The 19,550-nt window shown below is 52.2% G+C and overlaps 1 protein-coding gene across 3 annotated transcripts in view; it reads right to left on the reverse strand.

Moving 5' to 3' along the window:
• Positions 1–19,550, reverse strand: part of LOC126572352 (glypican-4) — a 59,225-nt gene that overhangs the window by 5,394 nt on the left and 34,281 nt on the right. For all 3 annotated transcript variants that reach the window (XM_050231593.1, XM_050231594.1, XM_050231592.1), the window contains exon 3: positions 6,276–6,443. In XM_050231593.1, the coding sequence (XP_050087550.1) occupies positions 6,276–6,443 (168 nt within the window). The remainder of the gene's footprint in view (positions 1–6,275; positions 6,444–19,550) is intronic.

Here is a 19,550-nt window from a genome sequence, read left to right on the forward strand (position 1 = left end):
ACTGTAGTAGTGGCATACCATTCATTCAAGTGGTTCCAGATTGCTGACAGGTCTGGCATGCCGCATGCTGCTGCTGCGACTGCTAACCGAAAGGCACAGTCGGTGCGCGTTGCGTCAGATTAGGCGGACGAAGGAAATAAAATCATGGCGATTATCTTCAAAAATACCCGCAAATCACCGTCCATCAAGATTGTGGCAGGCCGGGCCGGGGGCAGTGGCAATAAATTCACTTCCCTGGCGGCGGAATCAGATTCCCATTTACAGAATTATGAGTGCCACGGTGTTAATGATTATGGGGAGCTCCGGGGCTAATGAACACACGCAACACGCGGCTCATGCTGGAACCAGTTTCGTAGAGCGATCCGATCGTATCGGATGCAAAAAGTGCATTTAAATCGTCGTTCGGCACATTTGAAGCTTGATCGTGACCGAGATCGTTAACTCCGGATGATGATGATGACGATGAAGATGATTCGCCAAGGGGCTCATCTTCATCGAGTTTCCGTTTACTGTCAGATGGGTCCCACCGGGGGACGATCGTTCGCTGCCTTCGGTGACAGAAGTGCGCGGCCATGGATTCTGTGTGGGCGTTTTTTTTTTTTTGAAATTCCCGCAATCACCAAATCACGGGCGTCATTCGTCAAGTGAAGACCACTCAGCGCCTCGTTCGCCACGTAAATGTCACACAACCCACCACATCGCCACCACCACCGGGATGGGTGGGTTGATACTCGAGTCAGCTCGTGCGCCCCGGACACAGCCACTTGATTGCGCCGCGGCGAGTGCGATTTCTTCAGCGTTCGTCCTAGCACCGATAGGATCGCGACAATAAATTGATATGACATTCAGCTTCATTATCGAAGACCGTTCCCGGCGGCTGGGCGGTTTAACGGGTTCTCCCACACACGCTGCAACATGAGAACCCGCGAAGCGCGGAGAGTACACGGGAATATGATGACGATCGCCACGAGAACGATCGCCGAGGGAGGGAGAGGATGGCGCGGAAAAGAGGAGTTTTGCAAGCGGTCTGCGATCTGCTGGACGCCTGTTTCGGGACCGACAGGTTACGTCATCGTTTATTGTGGGGACCGGCCGCGCTCGGTACATTAAGCATTTGATCGATCGCCGAAAAAGTGTCTGCATTATCACGTCTCGAGTGTCACTTCACAAGCGACTTCCTGAACTTTGCCAAAGTCGAGCGGCGAATACCTGTCCCGGTGACTGGCGCCACTTCTTTCTCTTTTGCGTCTTTTTAGCATCATCGCCTTTTCCGAAAGGTGCCCAAAAAAAAATCCCAATCCCAAAAAAAAACAACGGAGGGTCGGACTTTGCTTGTGGCCAAAACCGAGGTTCCCATCGTTTGTCATTATTAGCAACCAAATTAACATATTATTTCAATTATCCGGATTGAAATATGCAAAGACAAAGCTTCGACAGCGAAACAAACGGTGCTGGTGCTGGTGTGCCGTCTACCATCTACTGTGCGGCCACCGAAGGTGAAAAAGGAACCACCGGCAAAAGGGAGGGCAAAGAAGCGATGCTGCGGGGCAGAACCGTTCCAGTGGTGGTCATGTCAAACGATTGAGCAAACTCGTGACCACCGTACCCGCATTCGTCCGCTTGGCAGTTGGCTGCTGCTGCTGCTGCTAGGTAGAAGAGGACCTGTTTGCCATTTGTCTGCCTTATTCTTCAGCTTCTCCTCGATGCCATTGCCATTCCCTTGCTAGAAGTGACACTTTTTGGTGCCCGGAGTTCCCCTGCCTACCTACCGGCGCACCTGTTGAGCGGTTCCGAACCATTCGCCTGTCCATCATCCGATCGCTGCCCGATGGACAGGCAAAACAAAGCGGCTTTGACAGGTACGAACGAGGTACCGATCGTCACGGCACGGCACTACGGATCGGATGCTGCTGCTGCCACGGTGATCATCTTCATTTTTCATCCCCAGACACGAAGCCAGCCAATGGTGAAGATCACCATTGTACCGTCGTTTCATATTTTTGACAGATCGCTTACCCGAAAGCTCATCATAACCTCAACAACAAAGATGGATAGCCCGGGATTACCCCGCGGGAAAGGGAACTAAACGGTTCCAGAGGCTTCCGGGTAGCGCTGGCACGGCTAAAGGCTTACAGCCACGGGTCGATCACAACTACGGCTCTACCTCCTCCCCCCCTTCCTAGCCTGCAGGTGATCACGGTGAGTTATGGTTCCACATTTTTGGGAAATGAGTATGCTACCGGTGGCCGTGGTGGGCGCGCGTCTTGGCGCCATCATCTCCTCCCACAGCGGAGACACCACGACGTGACTGCCCGGAAAAGGAATACCAAACCCACACACAAACCTGGTCGCAGCAGTAGCGACGATGTTTAGCTAGCTGGTATCGCAACAGTTACTTCCATCTTTAATTACCCACCGTCGCCAGACGCTAACCTAGGGGATGGTTTCCCATTCTACGGGTCTCTGCGGAAGCCGCGGCACCGGCAACGATGCCGCACACCTCGTGAGAGGCTGATGCCCGTTTGGAGTTTTATGGTTTCGGTGACGCCAAGAATTTAAATTCCACGCACATTGATCTAAGATAGTGACCCCTGGAAGAGTTTCGTGTTCAGGATGCACAATCTGTGTCATTCCCTTCTTTTTTTTTTTCATTTCCACCGTTGAACCGGATTAGTTTGCCAATCGGCTTGGCTCTTCTAGTGTCGATGCACCGTAAAACACTTGGATGAAGAGTTCGTGAGTTCTTTGGTGGAGTAGAATTGCATTCCCCCCCCTTTTTCTACCACAAGCAACTAACTCCCGGTCGTTCGGTGGTTTGCGATCACTACGCCATCGACAAATCATTGATATTCATAGCCCATAAAATATGCACACGAACAGCAGCAGCGGGGTGGGCGACACTGTTCCGTTTTTTTTTTTGCTCGTGTCCTATCCAACCAATGAACCATCGGGCGAGAAGGCCAAGGAGAGAAAACGATTAACGCCGAAGCCAAAAGGGATCCGGCCGGATGCAGACGCGAAGGTTATGCATCGTAGACCGATTCATTATCCGCACATGCAAATGATGGCAACCGGGCGGGTACCGTGGGCACACCCGGAGAGGGCCCCCCCCCCCCCCCACTCGGCCACTATCGGGTAGCCGGTTGGGTTGGTAACACGTCGTGGGGCGTAAGTCATCAGTCCTCCAGACCGGCCAGACTCGAACCTAATCGAACCAGTATCGGGTGTCATCGAGAAAAGCCGGTTCAAGAAGGACACACGATTCTGCGGCTGTCGCCGCTGTGCCGCGATGTCGATGACACTGGCCACCAAGTGCCGTTTAAGAAGAAAACAGGATTCACCTTTGAGGTGAAAACATGAAATGTGAACAAGTTCTGCGGCAGATAGCAGCAGCATCACAGCTCAATAGCTCATTGCCAACGACATTCTGGAAGGGGCAACGACGCGAGGCTGCACTTTCAATATCGAGTGCATTTAATGAACACGATGCCACGCGGCAAGATTGCATTAGCATGATGCTGGTGCTGGTTTTTGGTCAAACATTCAGTCCTCTTAGTCACGGCCACTGAAAGCATTTAGCTGGCTCGTGTTTACCCGCGGGGGGGTGCGTAAGGCAAGATGGAAGCTAAGGAACCGTGACGTCCAGACGCCACTCCAGAGCACCTCGTGAAGCCATAAAATGCAGGATGGCGGACCGCTGGAAGCCACATCGACATCGTGTTGTTGCTCCTCCGAGAAACCGAGGAATCTGGCAGGCAGTGTCGCCACGATGTCGCCGAGTCTGGACGGAACGGAACGGAACGGACCCGTCCCTCTCATCTACCACTGGACGATGGGCGATGCATTCGTTGGCGAGTCTATTTGGTCTTGTGCTCGCGCCCATATCCATCACCGAAACCGCCGGGGATGGAGCGATCGATGGAGCTTGGGTTTGGCGGCTTAGCCCGTAGTTATTGGCTCGCTACTGCCAGCGCCTTGCCGTAATGTAAACAGACACGGCTTCTCGCCCAGAAGTTCCATCTCCACGAGGTGGCCGCCACGGGGGTTTTTTTTTTCCTCTTCCATTTTCCCTGGAGTATCGCTCCGGTAGTGTGCGCGGTATTGCTGGTACCAGGTAGAGGAAGGCGCGGGGGAGCTAAGGTGAAGTGAAATGCGTTGCCATCGCGGAAAGGCTGGTGGTGGTGGCGGTGGTGCACGAAAGTGAGAACGGTTTGTACAAACAAAATACCAAAAAAAAAACCTGTAACCCAACGTCCGCAACCCCAGAAGGGCGAAGATAAATCTTTCATCGAAACCTCGGCTCGATGGTGGGGTAGAGGAGGTGGTTTTCGGGGCATTGGGAAGCAGGAGATAGGAAAGCGAAGAAGAAGAAGAAGAAAACTCGTGGATTAGACGATTCCACCGCGGGGCCACAACTAAATACAAATAAATTTCCTCCCTTTCCGTCGTTCCGGATCTTCGAAGTTCCCGTGCGCTCCGTGAACTTCCGTCCACCAGCCATTATCAGCCGAGCGCGAGGTCATGATGGACGGTGCACGATGGAACTGGTCTGGATACCAGACCAGACCGTACGCTTCCGCGATACTAACGCGCGTTCTCGGTGACGCCCAAGACACCAAGTCCGGACGGAGTAGAACTTCGATGTCAGATATGATCATCCGTTCCGGAGGCGGGGGGGGGGGGGGGGGGGGGGGGTGGAGGTTTTCCATTTTCACACCGCGTAACGTGTAAACATTTCTTTTCTCCAGCGAACATCGCTAGTAACATCCCACTGCTACTGGCAAAGCGATGGACGAAGCGATGGAACGATCCGATAGGATTCGAGGGCCGAAAGAAGCAAACCATTTCCAACACATTTGTTTGCCTTGGCCACACCATGGGGCACACGACGGGGCACACGGCATACCACAGGACCCACACGACGACAGCCGACATGACATGGCGAGAAGCCGATCGAGAGCAGCACCAGTAAGAGAAGATCGCCTTCGAAGGCGACACCAAACGAGGAGGATATTCAAGTTCACGCCGTCCGAGAATGGACAGAACATCTTTTTTCTGTCCATCCTCCGAGAGCACGCAGCCAACACGAGCGCAGGAAGACGACAATGACCGGTTGTTGTCGTTGCGTGGTAAGCGATCTTCGGATCGGTCGATCGGTTGGCGACACGTCTCAAGTGCAAGTGCTAGAGAGAACCCCTCGGGCCCGCCGGTTACGCCGGATGGAATGTGAGACAAGGCATGTAGAATGTCAAACATTACAGGATGCCCCTTCGCCTGTCGCCCGTAGCTGCGCGGTGTCACCTTATACTGCGATACGCAAATCAGCGGACCGGGATGCGGGATCTAATTCAACACATTACCGCACGCAGCAGCAGCAGCAGCTAGTCAGGGGAGAGAAACATTAGCACCACTTCTTCTTCATCGTCTTACCACCACCACAAACCGATCGAGAGAATCCGATCCGAAATGGACGACGACGACGACAGCTTCTTCGTTGATTGGTGCTGTCACGGTGCATCCTCTGACCAGTCTCCGTCGGTCAGTGTCGGCCCAGGACCCACCCCTGACAGGCAAATTTGTGGAGCTCTTCCATCCACTTTGCGTCAAGATGTCAACACAGATTACATTTCGAGCGATCTTCGTTTCACGTTCCCTCGCCCGCGGGGCGGTGCAACGCGAATCCGGCCGGGGGAGGAAAGGTGACAGGGAAATTGTAGCATAGCGAGAGCATGCTGTCAGGATGTGTTTGGTTTTTTGGTTCGAGCTCAAGCCCTTCGAGAGTGCGATCGTCACCATGTCTGGCGGCTTCGTCCACTAATTTAGTCATTAGGTTCACCCCTAGAAATGGGTCCGTGTTGTGTCGAAGCGAAGCGACGGGAACGGAACGGAACTAAAGAACCCCCCCACCCCCAGGAGCCCCCCGCTGATGTTTATGGGCATGGTACACCGCGTACAACGGAATGGATGGGAGCGACCATTTTACGATCGTCGATCGGCGACCAGCTGTGCCGTGTGTCTGCGATGCACAAATTTGGCTGACACTAATTGTTGGTCCGTGGTTCGAGTTCGTGGCCACTCGGCCGGTTAGCACCTGGCCATACGCGGTGTCTTGCAACCGATAGCCTTGGGTTTCGATCCGATCCGCTCTCGGTGGTGTGTCCACCGCTCGAGCCACAGGACATGATCGTGGAATGCAAAACTTGAGCCGTCGCGGAATCTTGCGACTTCCACGAACCAATTTGCACGCGAATACACCCCTTTCATTGCGTACTTACCATTAAAGCGCACGGCCCGGGCACCGAGCACGGACGATAGTTTCGAGATGTTGTCTTTGGTGTTGCGTTCGAGCATCGTCTTCGAGTGGAGCGCTAGCTTGTGCTCGGTCGTCTGCGTACAGCAGGTGCCGACACCGACCGGTACCTCGCAATGGCGCAGCGTTAGATCTGGAAAAACATGGAGAGAGAGAGAGAAAAAAAACAGGGAAAATATTTAACATCCATTCCGGTGATGGTGATTCGTAAATTAGCGCGGTACGGTGTTCACCTATGCCACATAAAATCTTGGGGAAAGCACTCAGTGGAGCCGGGAACTAACTAGGTCTAGCTGAATTGAAGCTCCGCGAGAAGAGATAACGCGTCGCGGCTTGCAACAAGTGTGTGCAAATAGTACGTAGAACGGCGGCAGAAAAATGGAACCACATTCCGCCGGCTGCCCAAGATACTAGATATCAAAAAAGCCGACACACTACCACCCACAGTTGGTGGTCCGGACGCAGTCGCAGTCATCTACCCGCCTCGGCTTCAGTTCCGGAGATATGTTCCGGGTTTACCGTGAGGGAAGATGCGTAGCGGATGATGCCAGCCAGCGGTCTTGCGGTGTAGAAGGCACGTGGAATGTTTTACAAGTCGCAGCCGCGCCCCACCCCTCGCTCCTTTAGACAACAATCTAAAAAGGTCGCACCGCCGCCCAGGGCGGCCGGCCGCGGCTTCCATTGTGTTAATATTATGTCTTTGCGGCTGAAGATCTCGAGAGGATCTCTGTGGCGCAACAAACGGTACACACCAATGGCACACTATTTGCACAAGTGTTTGCTACCCCCCACACACATACTCGGACCAACTTGCGTGCTTCCGTAGAATGTTGCTCGCATGGCATGGCACCGCGAGAGGTGAATCCGTGGGCAACATCAAATGGCACCGAATACACGGCGTACAGGGAGACCGCGCCGAATGGTGTGCGTGTTTGAGCATCAGCCATGAGCATCGGCAGAGCTTGCGGTGGGTAATTTGTTTAGGAGTCGAACGCGAGAATCGCCAAACCGCGGGACAGGAACTCGTCAAAAGACGACGAGAATCTCGGCTCGATCTTGGCCCAACCACCGCATCCACACACATCGATTACACGGCCTCTAATGTGTGTGTTTATGAGCTGACTAATGAACCGAATTCCCACAATATATATATAGCTTTATACACAGCCGGCAGGTTCTTTGCGTGGCATCATCATCATCAGCAGCAGCAGCAGCAGTTGGCAATGGCAATGATGCTGCTGCTGCTGCGTGTTCTCAATCCTCACTAGCAGTCGCGGTCCGCGGAGAGAAGGAGTTTGCGCGTCTCGTAAAGATAACGGCGTCTTTAATTGTGACCAACCGTTGCCCTCTGTGGGCTCCGTCGTGTTGTCGTGGTTTGCCGTGTAGCTTCTAGCTTTTACACGCTTCATCGAGCACGTCCAATGCGCTCTCAGCGACGTGAGGAGCTTCTCCCCGCCCATCGCTCGCTATCTTTATCGCCTTGCCAGTGCTCCCTAGTGGAGAGGAGGAATGCTCTAGAGAGACGGTACTGGGATGAAGCGCCAGTACGGAGGCGCGCGCACCTTCGCATCCACTCCGACAACGAACCGACTGCTGTCCATTGTCCATTAAGTGGTTATAATTACCGAGCTCCCCACATCGTTTCCCCAGAGCCACTATTATCGACTGGAACTCCTGGGATCCTGGGGTAGTGATACCTCTGCGTGTGTGCCTGGCCTCTGGCCTCTTTGGCATCCCCAATAAAGTCTGCCTCTATTAGCACTTGGTTGCCAGAATGATGACGACATAAATCTCGCCGCTATACGATAAAACCCGGCGAACCGAGGACGATATGTTCCCACCGTTCCAACGGGCCGTCGATGACAACGTACACGAATGGAATGCCACGTGTGGGACCCCCTCATGGTTGTCCTCTGGAGAGATAAGGTGGAGATCCAGTAGTAGTGGGCAGTAAACGGGTTCACCAAAGACCGCTCCATCCACTTTTATGACCGGCCGTCATTAAAAGCGATCGATGGATCCCGGTGGCCAGTAGGAGGTGGATTCTGGACCTGGAATCAGGTAGTAGTCCAATAGAGCCACCAGCTTCCCACCAGGCGCTGCAGGTGAAAGCTTCCGTCCGTCTCATCTTGCATCAAGTTTATCTCGCATCCAGCAATGGGATGATCCTCGCGTCTCGGGGGCGGCGGGGGGACAAATTGGTCGTCGCACAATGTTACAAATCTATCACATCGTGCGGGGTCCGAAAGAGCTCCGAAATGAGCTTTTAATCATGCCGTTCGCCACCCCTGATCCACCAGCTGTGGAGTGAGGATGGATGACTTTGAGGCACCTGCTGGACGGCGCCTGGATAGCAGCTGTGAGCTCTGGAAACCGTCGCGATTGGACACGATCTGATCGAATCGAACACATGTTCCACGGACATTCCAACGTATGCGGTGGCGCTCCGCAGGCCATTGTCTGCGGTTTCTACCTCCCGCAGCGCCATCGTGCGTCTAAAACCACGCTAGAGAGTAACATCGGGATTGGGAACGGTAATGGAAGATCACCACGGTCCGCGGTCCGTTCGCAGCGCGGAGAAAGTAATTTCCGGGAATTGAAGACAAACAAAAAGGGTGATTGTGAAATTCGAAAATCGCTGGCCAGCGAGCGGCGTGCGAGGATCGGAGTTTATGGTTTTAAAGGGAACCCTTTAAACAAACAACATGCATGCTGCTCCCTAGTAACATCACCTTCCCACCTATCAGGGCCACAACAAACTGAGGTTCTTTTTTTTAAATATATTTTTCTGGCACATTAATCTCCCTCGGTAGTCTGCAACCGCCGTGTGCACGTGATAGCTCCGATCGCACGTGCTCCGGTAGAGGGAGGCAGAAGAGAGCGAGAGACGTTTATTTATATGCTGGAAAGCATCATACGCACTGGGGGAGATCACACATCGGGGAGTGCAAACGTACATTAACCATCCATCCGCTGGTTCAAATCATGCGCTGGACGCGAGACTGGCCGCGAGTGTTCGTGAGTATTGAGCAGTTTTCAGGCCACTGTACCGTAGCCGAAAATGACGCGAAACCTGCTGGACACGATCCTGGGAACCGGGAAGTGCACCGGTTGACGGGTTAACTATTTTCAAACTAAAGGAAGTGCACCACCATCGCCGCCGCCACCAAAGAACCAATTCAATGAGCCGTACGTGAAAGCGAAATCTCCGATTACGTGCCACCGACAGAAGGGATGCGGCTGTGCTGTGCTGTGCTGTGCTGTGAAGATGCTTTTGCTATTTTGGACGATCGCAACCACCACCACCACCAGCAGCACCACTGATACCACCATTGGCACCACAAGCATCATCATCGCTGCACATAAGCTAATTCCGGCCAGGCGTCGGGCATCGAACTCGGGCGGTGTGCTATCTTTAGATCGAGCATAAAATTGCATAGCCACATCGACGTTTTTCTTTGCTCGGTACGCGCGGCTACGTTGCGTGTGTTGCAGTGAAAGGGTTTTCCTCCGGGGGAAATCATCCTCCAAACGGAGCGAAAAGCGACTTCATTATCGGTTTTCGATGGCAAGTTGCCGGTCTTGACCAAGCTGTTGCTTATGTAATTGACTTTTAGCTACGTTATAAAAGTGATTTGCAATTAAAATTATGTTTTATCTAGCAGTAAACTGAAATGATTCCGATTAAATTCACAAAAAACACCGAAATATCGCCATTAACGCTAAATGCATAACTTCAAAGGCCGCACACGATCCTAAGATCAGAGGTCAAGCCAAGTATGGGTAGGGCCAAGTGCCGCAACCGCCGCATCCAGGTGTGGTCCAAAACCGGAGCATAAGTGTGCGTGCCGGACAGGCTGGCAATGGAAAGGAATTCTTCAGACACGATATTCTCTCGTACAAGCAGATGATGATGATGATGATGATGATGCTGTCTGGTGCATGTTGGGAGCGAGCAAGGGTTAGGCTTAATCATCCATCCGCACACAACGAGAACCACGCAGGGATCAATGATGAATAATTCAATCTTCTCACATTCTTTCGTCTGCGTGCGCGTGTGTATTTGTGTGTTGGTTAGTGACTCAACCGATACAGCAGCTGACCGATTCAGGTTGAATGATGAGCCGATCGCTTTGCTATGTATGCCCGCTGCTCCCGGTCCATTAATCGATATGTTCATCCATTTCCATTTATTTTTTTTCGTTAATGCCTTCAACATCACGATGGCCGCCTGGGAACTACCATCCTCTGGGCACGAAATATGGCCACATTTTTTTTTTAAGAAGCATGGCTGATGGTTATGATTGGACGGCATTTCATTTCTGTTACAATTTATTTCGTACCGTCCATCTGTGTCTGGCTAATCAATTAGCCACAATGAAGGTGGATTATGATTTCCCAGGAAAAATCCTCATCTTTTTTTTTTTTAATAATTTAGCCCCGAGTCAAAGCATGAATTGACAAACGGGAACGGGAAGTAAAGGGCCTCGTCGCCGGCCCAGGCGAAAACATACCTGGCCACATGACGCATGACGGTGAAGAAGCAATTTACGCCCTCAAATATGGACAATCACTGCTCACTGAATGGTCGCCCTTTGCTTCACGCTGCGTAATGAACAATCAAGCGCTATATAGCGCAACCACCGGCATGTTGCTGCTGCTGCTCCTCATCAGTGGGCCGCCTCACACCTTCAGAGGGACCCGTTTGCTTCGAACCACCCAAGAAGCATCGGAATTTTTGGCACCGTGGCACCGAACGGGCCACCGTGAAAAGGGACGGCACCGACCGACCAGCTGGCAGAGCTGCTCGATCGGAGGCCATTGGAAGGAAAGCGAACAGAGAACATAGCAGGATAGAACACCCACGCGCGTGGACGCCGACAGAACAACAACCGACGGAGAAGGCGGAAGATGAGTCAATTTTATTGTCACTAATTCGAAAGTGAGAAAATGCTTGAGGCGAAGAATGCTTTGATGCGTAAATTAAAAACATGGGGAGGGAGCACCGGGCCCTTTAATGCTAGGTTACCATGCTCGACCGATCGATCGCTAGGGTCTAGTAGGCAAGTGGCAAGATGGTTTCTTCGTTTTGTTTTAAACATCGGCTTCCCCTAATGCCGTATCGAAGCGAATCGAACATTCCTGGTGATCAGGATCGAAACAGAATTTTGAAAAGTAATTAAATCGAAAAATCCTATCGGAAGCGGTCATTGCCAAAGCCACCGCAACACCAGCGGAACGGAGGAAATAATTAGCGAGATCGAGTAGGCTGGCTGGCTGTCGATCCGTCGATACCTCAATGCCTCAATTAGAAACCCCGAGATCGCTCTCTCTCTCTCTCCCGAAAAGCTGGAAAGGACGAAAAGAGGATCCGCCCGTGATTGGTGGCATTCGTGCCAGAAAAAAACAGGCATTAAAGACACTTCCCCCTCCCGGTAAGGCTCAGGTGTGACACCATGATCACCTCTCCTTGCCCTCCATTGTTTGTTGCTCGGCGTGAAAAGAAGGTGGCCACCGCCACCGCCGCCGCTGGAATTGTCGGAAGTCTCTTCCCCTCCTCCATCCGTCGTCGGATCATCAAACAATCTTCGTTTTTCGTCGTCTCGCCGCCTCACCGCCTTCCTAGCACTGACGCCGTGACCGCGGGTGGTCGGAAAGGGCGTCCGGAGGTAGAATTTTTCCCCCGGCATCCGATGGGGACGGGGACGACATTTCGGGAACCACACCGAAAGCGGAAAAATCGGACTTAAAGCCCGTTCCGTTGTGTTGCCGTGCATGATACGCTCGGTGCACAAAGTCCCTTACGACGGTACACAAATAAGAACCGAAGCAGACGCTAGGCTAGACAGACTAGGCAGGGAAGGAAACAGCCAAGGGTGGAATCCCCAGGGGGAAAAAGGGAAACGAATCGCTGGACAATGGGAAATAATAATAAAAAAAAAATCGGGCAACAAATCACCATTTGGACACGCTTGGTGTGCGGTTTGGCCGAGAGGAGGTTGCATGTAGATGTGTCCGCGGGAGTGTGCGAGTGCTGACACGCATTGAACCATCCAGCAAACATCATTTCACGCGCTTTCCCTGCGCGCTCGATTTTCCCGCTATCTTCTCTACCACTCCTGCATTGACGTCATCGTGTTTGCAGTCGAGAAGTCGTCAGAGAGAGAGAGAGAGAGAGAGAGAGAGAGAGAGAGAGAGAGAGAGAGAGGGTGGGGGAAAAAAGAATATTAACACATTTGGCCCCTGCCAGACTGGCACTCGAGCAAAGCAAGGGCAAGTGTGCCAACCTAAAACCTAATTGGAAAATACGGGAAAAACCGTCTCCAAATCGATTCCGGGGACAGAATGGACCTCCAACGGTGCACCTCTTGGAATTACGAACTTCAATTCGATTACCAAATTCGATTCCACTTGAAATATGGCCACCAAACGTCGTTACCCTTTAAGCAAATTGTAAATGCAACAAATCGAGATACACGAGGCCGAAACGTGTGATGCACGTCAGCAGACCAGAGGCAAGTCCGGAACGCCCGCAGTGCAGCACCACCATCAGCGCTCATTACCACCCGAGATGGCAAGACAGATGGCCGATCCGCACCGGCACCGCGGGTGACAACTTCGATTCCGTGCCCCTTTCCTTCCACACGATTTAACGCCTAGCAGGAAGCTGGAGTTGCCGCGGCCCATGTTATCGAGTTTATCGAATAATTTGCGGGTGAGCCAATGAGCGCGTATGGGGAAATGGGAAATGAGTGATTTGTTTATCTTGCCAGCAGCCAACAGCCAACTCTGCTCCGAAACCGCCGGAATATACCGAACGTTCTCAAGGCCGGCGAAGAAAATGGTGAGCAAGTGTTGTTGAACTTTTGAAATCCCCTCCAATCCCCTGATCGCAGGGGTCGTTCTTGGCTCTTCCGATGGACCGTTTTAGGGGTTCATGATCTTCAAACTGACGAGCTGACTGACCGGGCTAACTGTTTCTTGAAGATAGTTCCCTGGCTCGATCTCTTAAACACAAATGCAAATGGTGAGCTTCCGGGCTACTGGATCCTCAACAAGGCAGAAGCCACAACATCTCATCGGAAGTACCTCACTCTGGCAGCCAAGATGTAAGGAACGGAATCAACGGAATACCGTGGGAAGCAACGAACCCGAAAAGCCCCTCCACTCTATAAAGTTCCGAGAGCTCGATATTCTTGAGATTAGAAAGCAATGAAAGACCAAGACCCCAAGTACCCAGGGGCCCCACCGAAAAACGGCTCTAAACCTCTTTCTTTATCTTCTCCCTTTTCTCAAACGAACGCCAAAAGAACGAAGTACGCTCGGGCAGCCTGCCCTGCCCTGCCATCCAATCCGATCGAATTAATCGCCGGAAAAATATGCAACTCATAATCCTGCGTGTCTGTCTGTGATGGAGATTGCTGCTGTGAGAGCAGCAACAAGCAATGTGGCCTCTTTCTGTGTGCGCGCGCGCGGGCCAAGAAGGTGAGCATAAAGAGCCTCACCGTCTAATGACCGGCGAGAGTAAGCCTTCGCTTCGAGCAAGGAATGAAGAAGAGCCCACCCTAGAAAGATACGGACACAAAGTGTGTGCCTGGACCGAAATGCTTTCCGGCAATACAACGACGACGACCGATGATGGCGACGGCGACGGCAATGATGATGATGATGGGTTGCTTTTGGGCCTATCGTCTTGGTCGTCGCCGTATCGCGCGTACTTTCTGCCATATCTATTTCGTTGCAAGCTGCTGTAAAGATAACGCACTGTGGCACCAGTAACCAGCACTCGGGCCCACTAGGTCGCGCGAGGTGTGAAGTACCGAGGAACCTTAATCTCGTCACCATTATAAGGGCTCGAACCGGTACTCTGGCCAACTATAAAACGTATAACCTGTCCGCTTGAAAGGAATACCCCGTGGAATAGGCACGAGGAATTTGTGAAACCGATATACGAGCCCCAGCAGCTTTCGGGAGTTGTTTTACACCGTGGGTTGGGACACCCTAGAAGCGCATCAACGGACGGGGACGGCTTGGTTAACAAAAAGGCTCGCGCGCTGCACCGAGGTGGTCTACAACGAGCCGGTGTCACATACCCGCCGGTCACCGGCCACTTGCGGTATACGTTCGTTCCTTTCGTTGGTGGTTCCGGTTGGACACCTTCCCCCTGGTTGGTGAGTGTACCCGTACCGGCTTAATGCAGCTGTTATTCGCTCAATTTAACAGGAACGGCCACCAAAGTGTCTTAGTTGTCGGCTCGCTTTTTGCGGTCAAAGTGGCCCCCATTCCCCTCTCTCTCTCTCTCTTTTTCTGGTTCATAAATTTCGTCGATTCCGTGCGATTACTTTTCCCCCCCCCCCCTCTTCGCGCACCGTCTTGGTCCTAGCGGCAATATGGCGATCCGTTTGCTGTTCCAGAAGGCATTCCCTACCAGGCCGCCAGGCCAGGTGAGTGCGTGGTGCGTTAATATGCTTCGCCTCCTGCTTTCCTCAATTATTTCCAGCACCGCGCTGCTCGGCTTTCGGCTTTCCGGCTTCGATACGATTTCATATCCCGCGTCCCTCTGCCATCTCTTCCCCACCGAAAAAAAGGCTCAATTCATTTCATAAAACTCGCTCTCTGTCCGTCTCCTTCTTTTTCCACTCATTCCACGTCGAATCGCGCGTTATTAAAACCTCCCAATCGGCGCACTCCATCCAAGTTTTTCCCGTTTTTCTTTCCCCCTCCTGGCCAACCTGACCGAGAGACCGACGGATTGCGGTGCAGACGCTATCGGACGCTCGTATGGAAGAGGAAAGAGAGGCGCAATGGCGGTGAAAGGGGGGTTTATGGCTGAATTAAGCGAGTCGATCTCGACCGACGGTCAGCCGGTCAATCGGTTCAGAAGCACGCAAAGAGCACACAAGATGAAGGAGGAAGGATGGACCACAAATTGGTGGCCTCCATCCATATCGCGGTGGATGATGAACTCGCCAGCGTGTGTTTGATCTTCGATTCCAAACATCAAACGTGTTCTATCCCGTTCATCTCCCGCAACATCTTGCAGTGACTGACTGTATTATGTGTCTGGTGTATGGCTTTGGTTTACGCACCGAGTGCGATCATTTCGCTAATCGTTCCCCCCCCCCCCCCCCCCCCCTTGTGCGAGCTTTAGACCGGTGTTCGCATTCAGTCAGCCAACCAGCCAGCCAGCCAACTTAAGCCAAGAGGCGGCTGTTAGCCACGAGATGATCCATTTGCGGGACGCAAGACTCATCGCGAGGTTGCAGCAGCCATTTGGCCTCGCGTTTCTCGATCGATCGCAACGGAACAGGATGAAACATGCCTTGATCGCGTAGGAATCGGCCAAATCACCGGCGGCCCACAACCGGATCGGTGGCATGCGAGAGAGAGAGAGAGAGATCGATCGAGGAATCGAGGCTGGCTGGCTTGGAATTGACGAGAAGGAGAAGGAACGAGCATTAACAGCCATGGGAAATAAAAATTCTTTTCTTTATGGCTCCTCTCTCTTTTTCTCGGTGTCTCTCTCTCTCTGTGTCTCCCTCTTCTTGTCTCGTTTCTTCGATCCCGATCTTGCGAAGCACCCCCTTCTTCTGCTGCTGCTGCTGCTGCTGTTGCTTTGATAAACGATTCAAGATATTCTTGCCTCGGCCCATGGGCGAAAGGAGAGCAAAGATCAGACAATCGAGCGAACGAACAGGATAGAGCACAGAAGACACGAAGACACGAAGCATCGGTCAGCTCCCCGCTCCCGGGAACCATCGACGGCGACGACGACGGCGGCGGCTCAGGAATGCGCCGAGGTTGAAGGATTTTGTTTTTTTGTGTGGTTTTCTTCGTTTTCTTTCGGTGAATATGCTGGATGAATTCCTGTTTCTTGGGCTGCCCGGCAACCATCTCCTTCCCTTGGTGGTGCTGATTTTATTATTCTTTTATCATCGGCAGCACCCTCTCCTCCATTGTGCACACCACACGCGATCATCAACATCATCCCCATGATCGCTGCGGCACAAAGGCGTGACACACACGCGGTTCGGAACGTTCGAGTTTCCTCCAGCAACACATTCATTCATTCATTGATTCCCTGCTTTTCATTGTCCAGCGTTTTCACTCCCATTCTGTGAGGGGCGCCGCCGCGAAAGGATCCTCTCTATTGTATGAGTGTAGAGGGGTTTCCTACCAGTACTGGGTGCTTATGGAGCTTCTAAGGGCAAAGAGGGCATGTTTTATGTTGGCCAACGAGAAGGTTTAAAACAGAGATGTAGCCATAAAACAGGATCGAGCTTTAATGCTTTCCGGTAGTAACGACACGATCATCATAAACAAGAGGAGGTTAAAAATTGTTCTAGAAAGCGTTGTTTCTGCAAAGGCAGGCCGATACACATTCATGCATTCTTTCATGCACGGAGATCCTTTGTAAACGAAACGCCACAAATGAAATTATTTGCTGAGAAATTGTGCAAAATTCATCCAAAACTCCTTTGTTTACACTTTTTTTGTTTTCATGCAATTTGAATTTCCTCGAGTTGGTTGAAATCTGCTCCACTCCACGTTCAGTTAACTACACAGTGAGCACTTAAAAAACCATGGAATGCATGATAGTGGCAATGGCGCCTTAAAATTACTAATAATCGAACGACCTTTTGGATTCCAATTTATTACAGAACGTGATCCATCCTTCCATCCAGGGAAGCCAATCGCTCGGATTGGATTGGTCGTGACCTGATTCTTTGGGCACTCCGCATCATCATCATCATCACCATCATCAATGATACACACCTTCTCCGACTCGACCGACACACGCGGTCACGCTTTCCGGCGAACCAGCCAGCACGGGCCAGGTCAATTTGGCCACAAACACCAGCGCCACCACCAACCCCTGGGGGGGAATCGCAATCATGCCAACATGCGAAAGCGATTTGGCCGCAGGCGTATAATGGCACCCCACCCACCAGGTGGACGAGACGGAGATCTGGGCCCGGGAGATCAATCTTGGAGTGTAAATATTTGCAAATTCCTCTTCCTGCGGTAGCATAAATTAAATTTGTGATCCAGTTGGCCACTTGGCCTTCATTCACCGCCCGGGAATTTCACGCGGGTTGAAGGTTAAAATCGATCATCATCGATTCAATTTACCAAACTCCAATTACTGCTGCGTCGTGATAAACATGCGTACTAGCATATTGGAGCCATGTTTGATCGAGGTGATTATGATTTATGCTACCGGAGAGATCGGATACGAAGTTGAACGCAGATAGCGAGCAGAAGCCAGTTATGAGTCATAAGCGCACCGCATCTTTAACCCTGCAGCTGACGGATTATGATGAATTGACGTTGCCCTTTCGAACGAACACACATCAACTGGTATTTGCTGGATGGTGCTGGAACCTCCAGCTTTCATGACAATGAATGGGGGGAAGCACCACACTTGAGCTCCCATCATATTCCTTCGTTCTTTTTTTTTTTTTGCGCCAACCCTGATCGTTTCGTGGGGCAATTTGTGGGAGGCTTCGCCACAATTGAACCGTGGCAAAGCATTCCCTTTACCTTCTCCTGTTGTCCTTTCCCTAATGCGAATCTTTTTCCCTTCCTTTGCGTGACCACAAAGGCAACGGGATGCAGTCGTACCATTCGTGTTCTGGGACTTCACTTCGTTTCGAATTCACCTCTTATGCTGCTGTTTTATGCTTCTGGCTAACCCCAAGAGATAGGGTGGGAGAGAGAGAGAGAGAATGGAAGAGAGAGAGGGAGAGGCGTGCTGGCCAATCAGCGCTGGTGGTTGTTGCAACACGCAAAGCGCGAAAGATGATCCACGCGAACCTCGCACACTCGCCACTCGCCGATTCCGTGTTTGTGGTTCGATGGCGGGTTCGCCCCGCCGGCTTCTTTCGAGGGCTGACAAGAACTGAACACTGAGAGAGCACCCCTTCCCCTTCGCCCTCCTCCATGTGGCCCCTTTACCAGCATCATCCACGCGGCTTCGCTTCGCACGCTCGACCACGAAAAGATAAATCGTTTCCTACGGGCACGACGCGACCGCGGCGGCATTCAAAGCTAACATATGCCCAACCCCCCACTCAGCCCTTGCAAGCTTTCCCTCCTCATCTCGATCTCGGGTGGTATGCACGCGGGGTCACAGAAATTGGGCGCCACTTCACCTTCCTTCCTTCCACGCTTGACCGATCGCTACGTTCCTTTATCATCCCCATCCCGACGACGGTGGTCGATGTCGACGTAGTACTCTCGAAAAGTCGAGAGGTCTTTGTCAAAGAAGTGCCCTCCACAGTTCTGGACCGGCCTAGGGTCGCTACTCGGTGTGGTTATGCTACTTATGTTGCTGCAAAGATCACGCGAAAGCCGAGGCTTATGATCCATTATCAATTATTTGTTTGCTACAATCATGAAGAGAACTCGAACATCGAAAAACGTTTTCAAATCCAACTCATGAGTTTCCATAAAACTAAATTTTCCGTAAAACTTTACACTCCGATAAAAAAAAAATCTCATCAAATTAACTATTGACATGATTGATACCGGGACTGTAATTCCGTCGCATTTTATTCCCCATTCCCGGCCCTGTCTGTGTGCGTGTTTGCATCGAAAAGAAAGGTGAAAATTCCGACCGAAAACCCGTTTTCCCTCCGGAACGCCACACTCACACAACCTAGCACACCGAGACCGGCCCGGCCTCCATTCTCCGGACCCGCAGAGACAGGAGAAGGTGCCGGCATGATAAGCAACAAAGAGCAAGACTTCTCCGGGTTTTGGTCGCCGCTTCGGGCACCACTCACCACCAAAAGCGCACCATCGTTCCCATCGGTCCATCCGATTCGATGTGCGTTCTGCGATCACGTTGCTGCCGGCGGCATGCCGATGATCACCACCACCCCCCCTGTCTTTCCTTCCTTTTCCTTCGGCATCTCGCAACGCCCAAGACCCAAGAACGGGAGTATCTCACGAAGGAGGTGGACGCCATCGCGCCATGCCATGCCCTGGGTTTGCCTTGGCCTGGACCGAGCTCACCTGTGCCCGAGGGAGGGGGGGCGAGGTGCAACTTGTGTTCAACAAGTGAGTGAGTGGCCGAGACTCCGGGGATGATGCCGATACCGAGGAACACACATCGGGTTGAACATAAGAGTTAAGCAAGCAAGCGATGATGGTGGACGGGGAGGACGTTGCTGCTGGCAACGCATCACAGCACATAAAACATGCTCGCCGCACTATCGATCTTTCGGCCTCCCTC

The sequence above is a fragment of the Anopheles aquasalis genome, chromosome 2 (assembly GCF_943734665.1).
Source record: "Anopheles aquasalis chromosome 2, idAnoAquaMG_Q_19, whole genome shotgun sequence".
Classification (NCBI taxonomy): Eukaryota; Metazoa; Arthropoda; class Insecta; order Diptera; family Culicidae; genus Anopheles; species Anopheles aquasalis.